Source organism: Netta rufina, assembly GCF_964035555.1.
Source record: "Netta rufina genome assembly, chromosome: 1".
NCBI classification, from domain to species: Eukaryota; Metazoa; Chordata; class Aves; order Anseriformes; family Anatidae; genus Netta; species Netta rufina.
Window position 1 is genome coordinate 66615647 of NC_140123.1, and position 18679 is coordinate 66634325.

Below are 18679 nucleotides of genomic sequence, written 5' to 3' on the forward strand. Positions count from 1 at the left end.
CACTGCAAATTGAATCCTTTGCTCCCTGCTTATTACATGTAGCTATGTAAATACTCAACAACTTTTATGGCGATTAATAGAGAATATGGTAGGCAGTTTTGAGCATTCCTTTCAAAAATACCCTGACAAAACTGGGATTTCACAATGCGTGTCTAGTCCCTTTCCATGTCACTCCAGACATTCCATTAGCATTCCTCATCTCACACAGAGTTTGTATCTGTCCAGTTCCCCCAGACAACCTGTTCATTAAATCTTCTTAAAAAGGAAATGCTGAATTTGCAGCTCACAGTAATTCCTCTGTTTAATCTCTCTTCTAAACCTCCCTTTGAAGACAAAACATTATCCATTTTCACCCTCCTCTCAGGGTACAACTTTCTGTTCATCGCTGTGTCCAAAGATTGCCTCCAGTCCACATTTTCCACCAGCTAGTTTTGGAGAACCCACTGTCTCCTGACTTTGCAATGCAGAAGCAGGTCCTAACTCTCTGCTTTCCCTTTCCATGCATCTACATCAGCTGTGTGATCTAAGGACCACTCACACAAGAGCTGATTTTGCCCTCAGTTAAATTTCACATAGCAACTGGGTAGCTCATAGTGCAATTCAAGACCTGATTTTGTATGATCACTCTTCTTTCTTAAAATAGTGTTTTCACTGAGATTTACAGTATGTGATATAACTTGCAATAGGATTGAGGGATGGCACAGGGTTTTTGTTTAAAAACTATGTGCAGCACTTCTTTTGGTGTAGTTGAATTTATTTGTTGATTTTCAGGTACAGAACTGTATTTGCTTGCTTGCTCACTGTCAGTAAAAAAGCCGAAACCTATCCTTTCATAAAAGGAAGTTGACTAATTTCTCTGGCACAATGAGGAAAAGCAAACAGAACAGATTCAGAAATCTTTGTATAATTTCAATACAGATGATTTGTTATGACCTGCTAAATATAAAACTTCAAACCTGAGAAAAAGGGAGGAAAGTTATTTTATTTTTTTCCTTTGGTTGTACATTCCTAATCTGTTAGTTTAGATGCTACCTATCTTGAATCAGAAATACATTGCTTGACATGCGATGAAATCATTATTTATACCTCAAAGGTCTTCTGGACTAAGACATGCAAGTGCTCATTACAGTAACATCCTTCCCCAAAACCAGAAGGGTGGCACTCTTATCACTGATTCTTACCTCTTTGATTCTTGCAGTGCCATTTACAGACTTCAAATTGCACAGTTCAGTGCACTTTGAGTGGAGGAGAGAAAGTGAATTATGAAGAAAGCATGACTGAACTTTGTGCATTTCTCAGCTGCAGAGTTCAGTTTAGTGCAGCTGCAAAAGTGGGTTTATGGACTTCTGGACTCAAATCATTCCTTTGCATAAAATCTACTCACCTACAGTTTTAAGACATGATGGTAATGATGCTTCTTCCATTTTGCAGAAAGAAGCTCTGTCGCAGGCACTAGGTGACTGGCATTTTTGGCAAGCATTTTAGACTTTATCCAAACTGACCCAAGCTTCCACAGCTGCTTGTCTCCTGTGCCCTTACCACCATGGATTTCCACTGCTGAGACTAGAGCATGGGTACACAGAGCCAGTTGGAAGGGAGCTCAGTAGGAAGGCTGAGGAGTCAGGGGATCCAGTACATATGCCTCTGGTTATTTTTGCTTTTTTTAGTAAATGCTTCTCTGTGCAACATATAGACAAACACCCTAGAAACCTGGGAGCACAACACAGAGCCCTTCTTTCCTGCTAGCCAGCAGGCTACAAAGTCAGGCTTTCTTTCACCTTTTGTCCCAGCCTCTTGCTTCCCATCTGTGATGCTGGTCCAGCTTCAGTGTGAAGAGTGGTCCAGCAATTTGGGCAGCCCCAGCAAGGTGGGAGAGAGGGAGGGAGGTTAGATGCTCTGTGACTGAAGCCTCTTGCTCCCTAGACTAGAGCTATAACCACAGGACTACTGTTCACATTCTTGCAGACCCATGTTTGCAAATGAAACTGTTGAGCTTTGTGCTGGCCTTCCAATAGCACCCCTGGCTGAAGAATCCTCTCTGGATTTGTAAGTACAGGATGCCTCCTTTCTTCATCGAAAACAACTGGAGATGGGTGACAGGTGTCTCCATGCTGAAGTTGGTTGAATCACAGGAGCCATGAACCTTCACAGCAATTGACTTGAAACATGCAAAAATGTTTTTGTTTTTGTTTTTGTTTTGTGAAAAATGCAAAGCTTGAGATGTCATTCAAGTGCTGCAAATATCCACTAAAACATCCTTTTGATTTAACTATCCTTTTAGACATCTTCATTGACATTTAGGTGCCCTAAATAAGCCTGTTTTTCACTTATATCTGAAATATCTTAACTAATCTGAGATACAAAGCTCTAGGCAAATTGAAGTTACCAGTTTGGGCACTCATGTCTTAACCATGTCCTTCAGTATTTCTTTCACCCAGATTTAAGTCATAATACAGAGGAAGACATTATCAGCTCCCATCTATAGTACCACCTGTGCCCAACTATTGTCATTTAAATCCATGTCCAAATCCCTACGAAGACCATATTCCCCTCTTTTCTACAGTGCTTTGTTGAAAAGTAAACTTTACATAAACATATAATAATTTGATTCTTCTCTGAGCCACTAAGTACCTTGATACAGTGTTTGAAAGTGATACAAGAATGAGTGCACTGGTCCCAAAAGGAAATTTGTGGTTTGGTTCATATAAGAGCTCTGTTATTTTCTCTGGAGCAGCGCGCAGAGGACCCTAGAGATGTGAACATCACTCTTCTCTGCTCCTCATATGTCTAATGGCCTGGCTGGTGCCATTGTTTCTGTCTCTTCTTCTGACTCATAGCCCTCAACTTCTCCCCCATTGAATCGAGTTTTTGGCATTAGAGTTAGATTGTCTGCTCTGGTTAAACGATGCTGACTGGTTGAATTTCCTCTTTGACCTGAGAAATTGGACGGGCAGACACGTCTGTCTAAGCGTGCCATTGGAATCAGCTCCTCCTGGTGGTGCTTTGTTTCAAGCGGCCGTAGTCGGGGCTGGGGTCTGAACCTTACTGGGATGCCAGCCTCAGAGTTGCTTCTGGGGTGATCTGAGGGAAAAGAACAAAGAATTCATGCAATGAAGCAGAAAAAAAGAGAAACACCATGATATTGGCAAGGACAATTGAAAGGTATTCAACATTATACAGCATTATGGTTTTAAAGTCTAAAGTGGAATCATTTTAAATAATTACTATAGAATAAGAGAGCAGTCAAGAACTAAAAATAACCCTAGATCTTTATTTTCATACCAAAGATGATGTTTCAGAGATGTTATTGATTTTGCCTCTACTCTGAAACCCCAGTGAAAGAAAAAATTCAGGTATCTTTCCACACCTTGTAAAGCAGCTCATGCCTTCACAGGGCAAGATCACTCCTTTATGTACATTTCAACCAATATCACAAGTATATCTAGTGCCATAGTTGAAAATAATTGTAAAACTCACTAAGAAGATGACTCTAGCACCACTGAAAATCAAGATAACCAGTCACCTGTGGTTAACAACTGGGAAGAAAACAGTTTCACCCGAAACCAGGAGTTTGACTCTAGGGCGCTTTGATTACATTGGGTGTGTCAGACCTGCTCCTACCACCTTGCAGTGCTCCAAGTACACAATTAAAATGTGACTGTGATAGGTCCTAACTCTTTTATTCTGTTGAGTTTACAAAATATACTTTGTAACTCTTCTTAGGGTTACTTCTACTTTGACTGCACAGTAGCATATTAGTCAGTTAATTTAAAGAACAACTCCTAACACGCTGGGAAGTTTGGTGAGATAAAGACCATAAATAACAAAATTTAGACCATACCCTGCTGCAGGTAAAGCTCACATGTATTGGATACAGTCACACAGTCAAAACTTATTAGGTTATTTCAGCTTAATAACTAAGTTATTTAAAGCTTTTTTATTATTATTTTTAAAGATATTTTCAGATTTCAAGGACTTCTACTTAGTGCTATGAGACACTCAAGAGGGACATCAGTGTCCACAAGAAGGACATCAGTGTTACAAGTTTTGATTGATGTATACTGCCAAAGAAATCATTCACTTTTATGAAAGGCAGGAAGAGCTGTTGGTCAGTTTGAGGATCTATTTGTAGTCATTTCTGTCCTGTTGGTTACTAAAATTTCTGCGCATGCTATGTATGAGTTAAAACAAGCTTGCTGGAGGGTGCTTGTTGCAGGAGGACTTCAGGCATAAACAAGTGGTATTTTTCTCTCTAAAGATATATGTATTTACATGAAGTTGTCATTCTGTTTCATATATACTGAGTATTTCTTTTCTCAGTTCCCAACTGCAATTCATCTCATCCTAATATTGATTATATGAGGGGAATTTATGGTGGTTTCCTCCTGAAGTAGACTTTTCAAGTGGTGTGAATGCTACTCTAGGGTCCAGAGATGATAATGGAATCATAGAATGTTAACTGAGTGTTCTTTTCAAAGTAAATACAACTCTGAACTATTTGATTTATTTGATTTATATACGTTTATTACTCCCCACCCTGTTTTCCCTTTAATCTGATAATTCACAGCAAGTCCCCTTTAATAGTAGGAAAGCCTTGTACTCCAGTGGAAACAAAAAAGAAGCAATAAGACAAGATTTAAATTAGTTCATTTTGAAGTATATGTTGTACAGAGATTATAAGAGAACATGTTCAGGTTTGAATTTGATATATATTTGATTTTCACAAGAACAGTACAGAATATTTTATGGAGTTTTAGGATGCCAGAAGCCAAGCCAAGAAGTACAATTATTCAAAGAGATCACAAGGCAGGTCTGAAATGTAGGGCTGAGTATTACTAAAAATGTACCTATATTCACTGCTTCAGGATTTATTCCTCACCCTACTGAAATAACATGCCTGTTTGTGATACCAGGACTTGGTCCTTTGAAAGCATCTGAAATGCTTTCAGGTCTGAGGCAGCTGTGTAGAACAATTTGAGTCTTTCAGAAAGACTCAAAGACACATATCCCCCACATCCTGACAAACAGAACAGAAAATAACCAGCTCTTTAAAATAAAAAAATAAAAGAAATAATAACAAAAATCCCCGTGAGTAACTTTGATCTTCCTCTCTGAATAGATCCTATGGGTTTCTGTTCTGCCTCTACCATGTGTGGGTGCACAGCACCAAGGGGATGGTTTGCCTACACAGATCTCTTTTGCTTTCATCTCTTTCAGAGCAAAACAGAAAGAGAAGAAAGAAAAAATAGTTTTGCACCTGCAGGAAAGGATCTTTGTTGTCCAGGTTTTGATACAAAGACAATGATTAAAAATATACTTTCAATCACTGTAGCTAGTTTTTCCAGAAATCAGAAGTAATTTTCAGAGGTACCCAATATATTTCAGGGTCACATAAAAAAAACTCATAAAGTAGTCAGGAAAATTATATAGGGAGATAATGCTGGACATTCAAGTGTCCTAAATTCCATACTTTCTCTGACACTGTCCTGCTATGTCTCCTTGGGCAATTCAGTGTTGCTCAATCCTTTATCTCTGTCTTCTTAATTAAGGGTTTATGGATGGGTGGTATTCTGTAGTAATACTGGTATTTCTGGACAAACTTACCATCTCGTTTCAGTACCGTTTGAATTATTCTATGTCCACAATACAATATAAATACAATCACTACGGAAAGATCACAGAGAGCAAGCTGGAAAAAAGAAGAAGAGGCCAGGTAATTGCCAGGATGCCAGGGGAAAGTATCTGGGGATCATACAAGACTTATGATGAGATCTTCAGGGAAGGAACCAAAGGTGGGTAAAGGAAGGAATTAGGGTGGTTTGGGGAGTATGGGACAAGTGCAGTAAAACAGAGAGAAAAGGGGATGGAAAGGGGATGGATGCATTTAAACAGAGGCTGGTCAGGACATGTGTCTGGCCATGCCTTGCGCCAGATCAGGACAGTTTTTTCCTGTCTTCTCATTAAACTCCACATGTGTCTGTTTTCCTGAGTGAGCAGCTCCCTGTACTCTGTGCACATGTGCATGAAGGTCTGAATGCCAGCAACCAGAGGGACTGAGGCCCACTCATATTGTGTGGGTATATATCAGTGCAAAACCACTAGCAATCATCAAGCCAGAGGAGCCACTGAGTAGGACAAGAGGCTTGGGAAGCAAGTGTTGGAGCAACCATGACTATGGGACAGACACTGAAGAGGGCAGGGCTGTGAACTAGCTATCAGATGGACCAGGAGATCCAGACCGGTGACTGGAGAGAACATGGGGTGGCTACTGGTAGGGCCACAGTCTAGACCAGGTACCAGAGAGACTGGTTTGTACATATGTATCTGCATACAGGGTAAGGGGGACCCAGGAACCAGCAAGGGGGAAGACTGGGTGGCCAAGGCCACTTATGGAGGGATCTACAGTGCATGTGTATGCATACGTGCATGCATACAATTTTCCACTACCAGCTCTTCATCCTGATCAGTCAGAGAAGAGAACAGGATGATACTGTTGGTGCTGTGTGTTTGTGTGTGTGCTGTACTCACTGTGCTGCTCAGGGTGGTTGGTTGTGTGTGTGTGTGCGTGCATACACTGATCTACAGTGTGTGGGCATGCTGTTGGGAGCTTCTGCTCAGCTTCACTGCCCACTGGCCCTGTAGGCATGGCTCTGTGTCAGCCTCGCCTCTATCAGGCTACCAGCATCAGCATCTCCTTACAGTTCTGCATGCAGCTGAGTCTGTGGGCCTGCAGGAAACAGACAATTTGCTTTCTTGGGCTTATGCACATGCCCTCATGACCAGGTCAAACTTCAGGGATCAGAGGAGAATTTGTGCAAGAAGAAAAAAAGAGAAAAGTAGGTGGTGCTGGAACAAGACAGAAACTGCAGCAGTCATGACCATATAAATGGCACAGATAAAAAGATAGGAGAGAAGGGTGTAACTCATTTAAAGAGACCAGGGATTTCCATGGCAGTGTTCATTGAGTACTGTTAAATCCACCAAACAATTGGCCAAATATCTTTCATACTGGAGCAGGATAGAACATAAAACATTTCCATTACCTGTAAAAGTAACGTGCCTGGCTTTTCGCCAAGTGGGCTGGCCATGGCCCTGCGGCAAGGAGAGGTAGCGTGTGCCCGTGGTGCTAGCCTGCGTACAGACAGACATGGGTTGAACTCAGCTTCTGCTACATAGAAAATCTGTGTCTGTTTTAATAGGCCTAGGGGTGTTTTACAGTCAGTAGAGAGAAATATGCTCTTCTAAGATTCACCTTTCCTATTTCAGGTGACAAGTATGAATAAAATGGAATTGTATCCAGCAAGAATTTATTTCTATTATTTAACAGTGATTATCTCAGCTATGCTATCCAATGCCTACATATGGTCAAACGAATCTTACCTTACGGATCCAAAGCTCAAATTGTGGTGTCAGGGTGTCAAGGCCTTTGGATCAGGCTTTTTGTGAGGCTACAAGCTCACATAGGTGTGATTATACCTTGCTTTGCACATGCCAAAACAATGAAGGTTGCATTATTTTACTACTTCTAGACATAGTATGCAATTTTTAACTGATGTATAGTGGTAGGACATTAAAAATGTGGCTGTCTACATGCTAAGTGGAATCCTTTCTTCTTAGGAGCTGCACTGGGGAGAGTATCCATTTTAATTGTAAAAAGCATATAAAAATGTGTGTCTCTTTCCCTATTTATGGAAAAGCAGAGGATTTTTTTTTCTCTGTTTTGATTACATGAACAGCAGTTTGCATAACAGGTACCGGTCTACCCCAAGGTAAGCTGTTTCCCTTCCTGCAACTCTGCCTCAGGCTGTGCTGCCGACGGATGAGGATTTCCTGGGCTTGTTTCTCTCTGGTGTTGGTGGGCAGGTTGTGGCGGTTGTACGACGGTGCCTGTAACAGAAAGTTCACTCTGTTAGTTTCCTTTGCACTCACAAAGTTAATTAGATAAAGCTGCACAGCCTTGTTGGTCACAGGGCCAAGGGCACGCCACAGACTTGCCATGGGTTTTTTTGGCAACTTGTGGAAAAACACAGCCTTGCACTAACCTCACTCTGCACAGCAAGGTGTGAGGACGTATGAGCACAGCTGTAAGCCCTGGACTACCCCCACTCCCAGCTGCCTGTGCTACCTCTAGGGCTGCATTTTGATGCTCTTTTTGATGCCTGCTTGAAGAGCACCATAAAACATCCACCTGCACTAGCCTGTTAACACCTCTGAGCTTTACCTCCCCCTCAGCCCTCCCCTGATCATGCAGTTGGGAGCTACAGGTATGAGGCAGGTCCAAAGAAACAAATATCTGGTTAGCCCACCCCTGAGCCTTGGTACTCATACTACTGCGCCAGAGCAAGTTGCAGACGTGACTGGGAGGTAAACATAATGCTAAGAGTACATCTGTAGAAGGAGATGCACAGCTCAGTTTCCTTTCCATATTAGGACAAATTACACCTTAAGGTTACCCTAAAGCTCAACATTTTTTAGGACAAGATTTTTAATTTATTGTTTACTTCTTGTTAAATGAAGGGAAAGAGATTAATTCTCTGCCTAAAAGAGAAAGAATCACTTAAGTTTACAAAAATGTCTTCAAATGCAGGATCTGATCTTAACTTGACTGGAATAGGTACTTTCAAAGTGGCTTGGATAAGGCAAAGCACAATCAGGCCTTCAAAGTTTAAAGTGAAGTATTAGAAGTAGTATTATTTTACTTCCAATCTTTTATTTCCAAAGCACACAGACCTCAATGCCACATAGGAAGTGACTGGCACTAATGGTCATTACTGTAATTGATTTTGAAGAGAGAGAGGTCATTTCAGCTAAGATGCAGCCATATATGCAAATTGTTGCTGGCAAGATAAGAAATTAATATCATAAAGATAATTGGCCATGGCAAATCAAACAATATTGGGAATGAATATCATATTAATACTGACACATTTAAATGAGCAGGGCCTAGCTTTTTCTAGCAAATGTGTGTTACACGAGCTAGTTTCATTTATCTGCATAATTTCAAGGTTATATCCTCTATATCCTCTCCCACTCCTTGCTGTATGAGAGCACTCAGTTACATATTCAGGGCCCAAGACTGAATTAAACAGATAGGATAACTTGGTCCGCAGCAAAACCAGTACAAATTTCTGCAAAACAAATCTCTGCTAAGCTTTTTTTTTTTTTGGGGGGGGGTGGCGGGGAGGGGAACTTGTAAAATGAAACTCTGAAGGAGGTGGAATGGTGGAACTTTTTTTTTTTTTTTCCTCTTTTGGCAAGGGGAAACTGTAACTCCCACGCAGGGGGAGGACACACCAGCCTGCCTCTCAGCTGACTTTGGGCCATGGTTTACCACCTCCGCAGAAGAGTTTGGCGGCTTCTGGCGACCCGCCATCCTGCTGCCTCCCACGAAACCCTGCCAGCCTGGGAGTGATTGAAGCCCTGCCAGACTGGGGGTGCTCGGATGCTGCTGGCCCCACTCACCCCCATCCTGCTGCCACGCCACGTAGGCATCTGCTGCCAACCCAGCTTCCCAGGCATCAGCAAAGCAGGGGGTCCCTGAGGGGCCTTGTCACACCTTTGGGTCTTAAGGCTCTACTGTGGGTGGGTTGCTTGGAAAATGTGCTGTGGCTGTTGCTGAAAATACACTGTCTGAGCTACAGTGTGAGGCGGGTGGCCCGTGCGGCTGTGGGAGCACCCCAGCAGAAGCAGGTCACAGGTGATGCAGGGAGAGGACCTGGGAGGCCAGCCTTGGCCAGGGAGATCCAGCAGCCTCAGAAAGGCCATTTCTGAGATGCAGGTAGCTGTACAGTGAGGGAAGCCTGACCTCTACAGCTCACTCCTGGATTTTCCTGGATTTTTCTGCTGCTCTCAAGTGTGAAAAGCTGATGGAAAAACCTGCTTTTTTGTTTTCCACTGGGTAGCAAGCTCTGAGGCTGGCCTCCTTCCCTTCATTGTACAGCCATGGGCTGGTCCCACCGCTAACACTGCCCTTGCCATGAGGTAAGGAGGGCAAACAAGAGCTTTTGGTCCGCAAACACTGCGCAATAGAAGGCGACTCACACACCCTTTGTCGCACTTGGTATAGGTTATGTGTCAGGACATTTCTCATGGACTCCACCTCAGCAGGGGAGAGCCTGTGCACACGCCGATTTCTACAGCTCCTGGAAATAAAGGAGAAGTTTAATTATGACATTAGGTTGGTGAAATGCTAATGCTATGAAATGATGCATGAGCTGCTTTTTGTATTAGGACAGAAGGCGGCAAAGAGCCTTTCAGTAACCAGTGACGGCACAAAGTCATCCAAAGCTGAATGAACAATGTCAGGCTTGGCTCCTTCCCAGGTTTTATCAAAACACTGGGCAGTCAGAGCAGATCCACAGCCTTTATAGAGCTGACAGCAGACAAGTTTCCTTGTCCTTCAAAGTGCTTTAGAAGGAAGTTCATAATTAAGGATTAGATTGGGCAACCAACAGGAAGGTATTGCAATTTCCTCCATTTGAATCTGTTCATCATGGCGTAACAGTCTGGGCCTTGCTGTCCTGCTGGTTTTAACTCCTCTGAGAAACCATGGTACATCCTTAAGAGATAAAACACACCCTGACTAGAGTCCAAAAGACCTCTCTGTGGCTAAAGGAACATATAGGATTTCCTTGGTACTAAACCTGTTTCTCCATTTAAAATAAAAGAACTACCTAAGAGATAGCAATCTTTGCATTTTTAGCAAACTGGGACAAGAAGCTGACAGTCATTTGTAACTGCCTGTCCTTTTCACTAGCAAAACAATACATGAAGGCTGCTGTGAAATGTTAACTGGACCTGCTAAGTCAGTCAATCTGTGTGAGAGTTAGTGTTCGGCTCAATTCCCAAGAAAAGAAAGGGAAACAGATAGTCATCATCCAGGATGAATCAGTTTGAGTTCATCTTGTTGTTTCTGGTTTTTCCCTTTCTCCATTTTTTTCTTTTCTCTTGTTTAAAATTTTATCCTAAATCTTTATTTTCAGCTCAGTGATGTCTTTTAAGTTCTGTCTGTAAATTGTGCAATTAAGGAAGGGATTGTTATCAACATACAGTATTGCCACAGTTTTGTGTATATTTATTTTTTACTCCTTCTGAAATAAAATAACTTTTAACGGCAAAGGAAATTAGATTCAAACAAAACTAAGATTATACTGTAATCATAGGGAAAAGGTTTGAATTTTGCAATTGCAGCTAATTGAACAATGTTACCACAATTTCATGCTATAATCTAAGAAGACACAGGGAGAGAAATGGACTCTTTTCCTGGCTTTGACTAGAAATCTTATCCTGGCTTTGAGAAATCCTTCCCAACAAATGTATGATGGACACAGATCAGTTCTCAGCACCAGCAACAATAACAAACCTAGATATTTACTAGCAAGGAAGAAAGACCACCACAACCACATAATTTCAGTCCAGCTCGTGTTTTTGGTTGGTTGGTTAGTTAGCTTTTTGCTTGCTTTCATTTCTCAGGGTTACCACTGAGAGGATCCAGGGATTCCTCCAAGTTCCCAGGTGAGCACTTTCAATGCACCTTTATTCCATACTGGGTCTGGCATGTCCTAGGCTGTAGGACGGCCCATGTATGCTACTTTCCAAGAAAGGAAGTCAGCCTCTCTGCTGTCAGCAGCCCCTTGCAAACATAAGCATAGCCCCTGGGGACTAATGGCAATCTAATTGCAATCAGCTGGTCAACCAGTACTGGTATATGAAATGCAGCATTTATGTAATGTAAATTGAACATCCATAGTCAGTGCAAGTGGTGTAAATGTCACAGGGAGTAACTGCCTCTCACATCCTCACTTCACCAAATGTCTCCATAGGGTCTTTACACCTTGCTGTTGGGAATAACTAGGAAAAGTGGTGAGTAGAACTTCAGCAAGGCATCAGATAATCTCTTTACCTTTCCAGTTGCATACCTGACCTGTCCACATGCCAGTACAGAAGAGGAGGCCATTCCTAAGCCATTTAAAGGCTTATTGCATATCTTTTAAAGTGACATATAAAATCAATAAAATTCCCCAAGTTTTGCTGAGCTGGAATAGCAAGAGAACAAACAGCAGGAAGATAATGTGCCTTGTTTTGAAGCAGAAATAAAAAGTATGCATTCTTTCCATGGGATTAGATATTAACCTACAAAACTGATAACAAGACATACATATGGTAATAAAGAACAGGTTGCTTTGAAATTTTGCAATATATAATACATTTAAAAAACTTTTTTTTTTTTTAATTGTATTTTACTAAACCCATAAAGCAACCATTATTGAAAATATTTATTTGTTCTTATTAAAACCTTTAGAATGTTATTGACAAAGAATGGCACAGGCAATATAGTTGCAAAGGAAATATTGAACTGATACTATGCCACGGAAACTGCCTCTCTCTGCATAATGAAGACCATGACAGTATCTCTTCTTAAGACATGGAGATAGTTGATACAGGGAGGAAATAAAATTCCTTCCACAATGCTTGTAAAATTATTTTTTATGTATTTTATCCAAAATTTTGAACTTTGTGAACTCTCCACCAATCTTCACTTACCCTATGAAGGAAGTAGCATTCACCAGGCACAGCTCTTGCACAGCTGCACCATCACAAAAGACAAAATGCCATTTTATTCTGATCTCTACTGTATTGATACTCTGTAAGATTTACTTTTACACAAGTCCATATTGCAGTAATATGAATCCAGCATTAATTAAACTCAGAGTTGATTCATCTCTGTCTCTCTAATGGGCATTCCTAGGGTATAATTCCAAAATAAAACCATAAAAACACAGTTTTGATAATATTTGCTTGGCTATGCTTTTGTCTTCAAAATTCTTATTTCTAAGGTTAATATTCTCCAAGCCATCATAACATAATGCTCTATTTTCATTTACATGTGGATTTTTTGTTGCACGGCCTGTGGACACATTTCTACAATCTGCACTGGAAATGCTTAGTGCATATTGAATACCCACTCCACCTGCAGGATTCACACCGGCATGAATGCAATTTCTGAGCACAGAGTTTATCTACAGTGATGGACATCCACCTTGATTGTTATAGAGTATTTCCCCTCATGTCCCTAAATGCTGCAAAGTGATCAGAAATGCTGATGAGGTTTTTTTTACTACTATAGCACCACAAATATTGCTATACATGATATAGATTGGAATATGATTTAAAATCTCCATTGCTTATGACCAGATTTTTGTATGCTGACTGAGGATAGCTTAGTTATAAGCCAGCTCAGTGAGAAAAATCAAATCATTTATGCATGCTTCCATTAAGAAACATTTTAGTCTTTAGCAGATTTACTTAATCACTCAGGAGAATGGAGTTATAAGAACTGCTGCATTGTCTCCATCCTTTACTGGATGCGGGGGGAAACTTAGTTACAAGAGATGAGGAAAAGGCGGAGGTGCTCAATGCCTTCTTTGCCTCAGTCTTTAGCGGCAATACCGGATGTTCTCTGGATACCCAGTACCCTGAGCTGGCGGAAGGGGATGGGGAGCAGGATGTGGCCCTCATTATCCATGAAGAACTGGTTGGTGACCTGCTACGGCACTTAGATGTGCACAAGTCGATGGGGCCGGATGGGATCCACCCAAGGGTACTGAGGGAACTGGCAGAGGAGCTGGCCAAGCCACTATCCATCATTTATCAACAGTCCTGGCTATCAGGGGAGGTTCCAATCGACTGGCGGCCAGCAAACGTGACGCCCATCTACAAGAAGGGCCGGAGGGCAGACCCGGGAAACTACAGGCCTGTCAGTTTGACCTCAGTGCCAGGAAAGCTCATGGAGCAGATCCTCCTGAGAGTCATCATGCAGCACTTGCAGGGGAAGCAGGCGATCAGGCCCAGTCAGCATGGCTTTATGAAAGGCAGGTCATGCCTGACGAACCTGATCTCCTTCTATGACAGAGTGACGCGCTGGGTGGATGAGGGAAAGGCTGTGGATGTGGTCTACCTTGACTTCAGCAAGGCTTTTGACACCGTCTCCCACAGCATTCTCCTCAAGAAACTGGCTGCTCTTGGCTTGGACTGGCGCACGCTTCGCTGGGTTAGAAACTGGCTGGATAGCCGGGCCCAAAGAGTCGTGGTGAATGGAGCCAAGTCCAGTTGGAGGCCAGTCACTAGTGGCATCCCCCAGGGCTCGGTGCTGAGGCCGGTCCTCTTTAATATCTTCATCGATGATCTGGACGAGGGCATCGAGTGCACCCTCAGTAAGTTCGCAGATGACACCAAGTTAGGTGCATGTGTCGATCTGCTTGAGGGTAGGAAAGCTCTGCAGGAGGATCTGGATAGGCTGCACCGATGGGCTGAGGTCAACTGCATGAAGTTCAACAAGGCCAAGTGCCGGGTCCTGCACCTGGGGCACAATAACCCCAAGCAGAGCTACAGGCTGGGAGAGGAATGGTTGGAGAGCTGCCAGGCAGAGAAGGACCTGGGAGTGATGGTGGATAGTCGGCTGAATATGAGCCAGCAGTGTGCTCAGGTGGCCAAGAAGGCCAACGGCATCCTGGCTTGTATCAGGAACAGCGTGACCAGCAGGGCTAGGGAGGTGATCGTCCCCCTGTACTCAGCTCTGGTGAGGCCGCACCTCGAGTACTGTGTTCAGTTTTGGGCCCCTCGCTACAAGAAGGACATCGAGGTGCTTGAGCGGGTGCAGAGAAGGGCGACGAAGCTGGTGAGGGGCCTGGAGAACAAGTCCTACGAGGAGCGGCTGAGGGAGCTGGGCTTGTTCAGCCTGGAGAAGAGGAGGCTCAGGGGTGACCTTATCGCTCTTTTTAGGTACCTCAAGGGAGGCTGTAGCGAGGTGGGGGTTGGCCTGTTCTCCCACGTGCCTGGTGACAGGACGAGGGGGAATGGGCTTAAGTTGAGCCAGGGGAGTTTTAGGTTAGATGTTAGGAAGAACTTCTTCACTGAAAGGGTTGTGAGGCACTGGAACAGGCTGCCCAGGGAAGTGGTGGAGTCACCATCCCTGGAAGTCTTCAAAAGACGTTTAGATGTAGAGCTTAGGGATATGGTTTAGTGGAGGGCTGTTAGCGTTAGGTTGGAGGTTGGACTCGATGACCTTGAGGTCTCTTCCAACCTAGAAAATTCTGTGATTCTGTGATTCTGTGTCTCAGACCAAAGACACAACTATCTCACTATCCTGTCTCCTCCAGGGTTCCTCAGTGGACACTTACTGAAGAACAGAGCTGTGAAAACTTGTATTTTCCTAACACTCTCACAGCCTCCAAGGATCAGAAAGGTTCTGAGTCACTTTTTTTTTTTTTAAAGGTGACATTTTATTTTTAAAAAGTCTGTCTCAAGAGGAAAATCTGTAAATCAGAGGCTGATGCACAGTGGAATTTTATTACAGTTTAAAGTAAAGATGGCAAAATCTAGTCTGTCATACTCTATTTATTATAGAATATTTTTTCAGTCTAAATGCTTATCTCGGGAGAGAATTTTTGAACCACTCTAAAGCAATTTGTCTTATTTTCTTTTTCTCTCAAGAAAAGAAGAGGAAAGTGGTTTGTTTGCCATAGACTGTCTACCAGCCTTTCACATTTACTCTTGGCTCAGAGCAGTTAAGGGAATACAGCAGACAGAAAGGAGCCTGACAGACATGCAATCTCTTTTAATATCATCCATTCAGCAAAGAACAACTTAGAAAGAAAAGAGCTAGGTCTTACACTGCAAGCTGACATCAGTTTCAAGAAAGCAGATGAATTTTGATGTGATTATGCCAAACAGTTTCAAGAGAGATTTTAGTTTAAATTCCTGTTGTTATTTGAACTTTCTGGTGTGGGGTGAGAGAAACAGTCAGTAAAGAAAATATGCTGGGCCTTGCCAGAGGCTGCTGCAAAATAGAAAGGACATACACTTTGGGAGAACTAGCATTCATTTAGCACACTATTGAGAAACTAGACAACTGCATTGGTGTAAATTACTCATTTTCCATACTGAAAATCCAAGGTAAGGTTTAGAAAGTGTTCTCTATAATTCTTTCTGTCTTTTTTTTTATTTTCTTCTCTGAAACCATGTTCTGGCCAAAGTGGGTATGGAAGTATCAAAATATAGCAGAATGATTTGAGGGACAGGAACGTGAAATAGCAAAAACTGCAAATGCTAGAAGGAAAACTGTTCTCTTCTCATTGGGATATTGGAGTCAAGACCTTTTCTCTAGCCTCTCCTTCAGTTCTCTTACCAGCTGGCAGTGATGAATAAAGCGCATCAGTCAGCACACTGAAGGTTACTGTCCCCTCAAACCACTGCTGTGATTCAAAACAGTGAGAGTGGCCTTTACACCTGACTTGTGTTTCTTCTTCTGAATTGCCCATCACTTATAAATAAATAAATAAATAAATAAAAAGTAATTTTCAATCTGTCAGCAAAGAACCGATGTACAAATATGAGTGCCGGCCCAAAACAACACATTCCCATGACTTTTTTTTTTTTTTTTCCCCATACTTTTTTGTTAAAATCACAAAATCCTTTGGGTGTTGCTTGATTTTTATTGCCTTTCCTCCTATCCCACTCAGCTCCACAAAGGATGAAGAGGTCAGTACTCACTGTAAAGAAGCTGTGGATGATTTTGAAATTTCCATGGCATTCTCAGCCATCTCTATGGCCAGTTTTATCTCCATCTTTTTGTATAATGACACAAGGCTGGATTTGGGTTGATGCTCCCGAATTAAAATTTTCTTCAAATACTTATTGTCAAACTTCTTAAATCTGCAAAAGAGAAGTTAAAAATGAAGTGTAAAAAAGTGAAATGTATTTTTATTTCTGTAGGTCAAGCTGATCTTCATTCAAATGTGCACATCTATAATTCACCAGTGGAAACTGTATCCAAATTAAAGGCACCTGTGGACTCCTGAAGAGCAAGTGAACAGAGACCTTTAGGGGGACATTTGGCATGGTCTGGTGGTCCACAGAGATTGTAAAGCCCACTGGACAAAAGAAAGAAACAATCTGCAATCAAAGCAAAGAAGAGGACTGGGTATGTGTTTATATAACACTGCCACATTTGTAAGAAAAGAATATGGCCAGTCTCCATGCTTTCATACAAATGTTGTATTCTAATAGGACATAACAGCAGCAGCTGCTCTTACAGTAATCCTGGCCTATTCAGCCAGCCACCAATAATGCTTCAAATGGCCCAGTAGTTACAGTAGTTTGGGCACATTATGTTGATGATAATTTTGAATCCCAACAATTAGGCTGGATAAAATATATTTCTTTGTATTCTGAATGACAGAAAAATTGAATGGACCACAAAATACTATGTGCACGCATGCTGCAGATTGTAAAGTATCTCTGATGTATGACATAATTTGAATGTGAATGTATGTGTGTGCTTTGGAACAGGTATCTACTTTCAGGCAGATGTTTAGCAGAACAGCAGATCTTCTTATAAGTTTCTTTCAAAGGAACAGTTTACCACAGCAAGATAATGCTTTCCACAATGCTAAGAAAAGGAATAGAATTTTGTACATTTTCTCTAAACATGACTGGTCTTCATTCTTCCTCAGATAATAGAGAGAAGTACATTAATGTTTCGGTTGGGATTGAAGCTCTTTATATATATATATATAATTATTATTTTCAGAAATCAACCTGAAGTGTCATCACTAAGGTAATTAATTCTGATACACACATGCTAAGCATTTTTGAAGTTACACAGGAAAGTCTAGGGAATATTTTTTAATACAATCTTCTTACATTTTTTTTTTTTTACATATATACAATGTGTCATTGGAATCTGCCCATGAACAGAAACATTACATTTATGAAAAAAAAAATAAATAAAAATGGACAAATGTCTCTTATCAAAGCATATGCGTAGATGTGAGATAAGTGGAAATAATATTTTATCTTACTGAAATTTGAAATGCTGTTATTTCAATTAAATTACTGTTCTAAGAGGGATTTGTTTAGCTTATTGACTGCACAGGCAGTGGTGTTGCCCCAGTGGCTGCTCTAAAGCTATCTATCTCTACTGTGAGAGCCAAGAAGACATTAGAAGGCATTTAGCTTCCAGGTCCAGGTATGCGCCCTAGATACATCAGCATACCCTGTAGGAATGAGAACTGAATACAGACCAACCTTCTTCCCACTCCTAATTCTTGATTTTTATAAGGAGAAACCTAGTCATGAAGGGAACTTCCACGTGTCCCAGCAAACACCCAGTCTAGATTACTGGGGTCCAGTGCTGAGTGGTGAGCTGGAGGTCTCAGACACAGAAGTCTAGGCATGATCTTAGGGATAACACTTAGTCCATAGCATCAAAATATGATGTCTGTGGAAAAGATTAGTCTATCTTCAGAACATTAACATGTTGAGGTGGAGGCCAACATGATTGCAGAGTGCCTTTGGGGAAGAAGGCAGCTTAGAATCCCAGGTTGATTTCTTCTGAGCAATGCCTGAAAGATCCACAAAACTTGACAATATCACCTCATCCTGCTTATAGAAGACAGCACAGGTCCTGTGTTTTAGGGCTACTAAGATGATTAGAGGACTGGAGCACCTGCCATATTATGACAGGCTGAGAGAGCTGGGCCTGTTTAGCCTGGAAAAGAGAAGACTGAGGAGACACCTCATCAATGTGTACAAATATTTGAAGGAAGGGTGCCAAGAGGATGGAGCCAGTCTCTTCTCAGTTGTGCCCTGCAACAGGCAACAGGCACAAACTGAAGCA

At 41.9% G+C, this 18679-nt stretch overlaps 1 protein-coding gene across 1 annotated transcript in view; it reads right to left on the reverse strand.

Moving 5' to 3' along the window:
* Positions 1–2779: 2779 nt before the first annotated feature.
* SLC9A4 (solute carrier family 9 member A4) overlaps positions 2780–18679 on the reverse strand; it is a gene marked incomplete at both ends in the record, with an annotated part of 35679 nt that continues 19779 nt past the window's right edge. The window contains 5 exons of the mRNA XM_084296838.1: positions 2780–3081; positions 7044–7131; positions 7756–7887; positions 10046–10142; positions 16552–16713. Coding sequence (XP_084152964.1) covers positions 2780–3081; positions 7044–7131; positions 7756–7887; positions 10046–10142; positions 16552–16713 — 781 coding nt within the window. The remainder of the gene's footprint in view (positions 3082–7043; positions 7132–7755; positions 7888–10045; positions 10143–16551; positions 16714–18679) is intronic.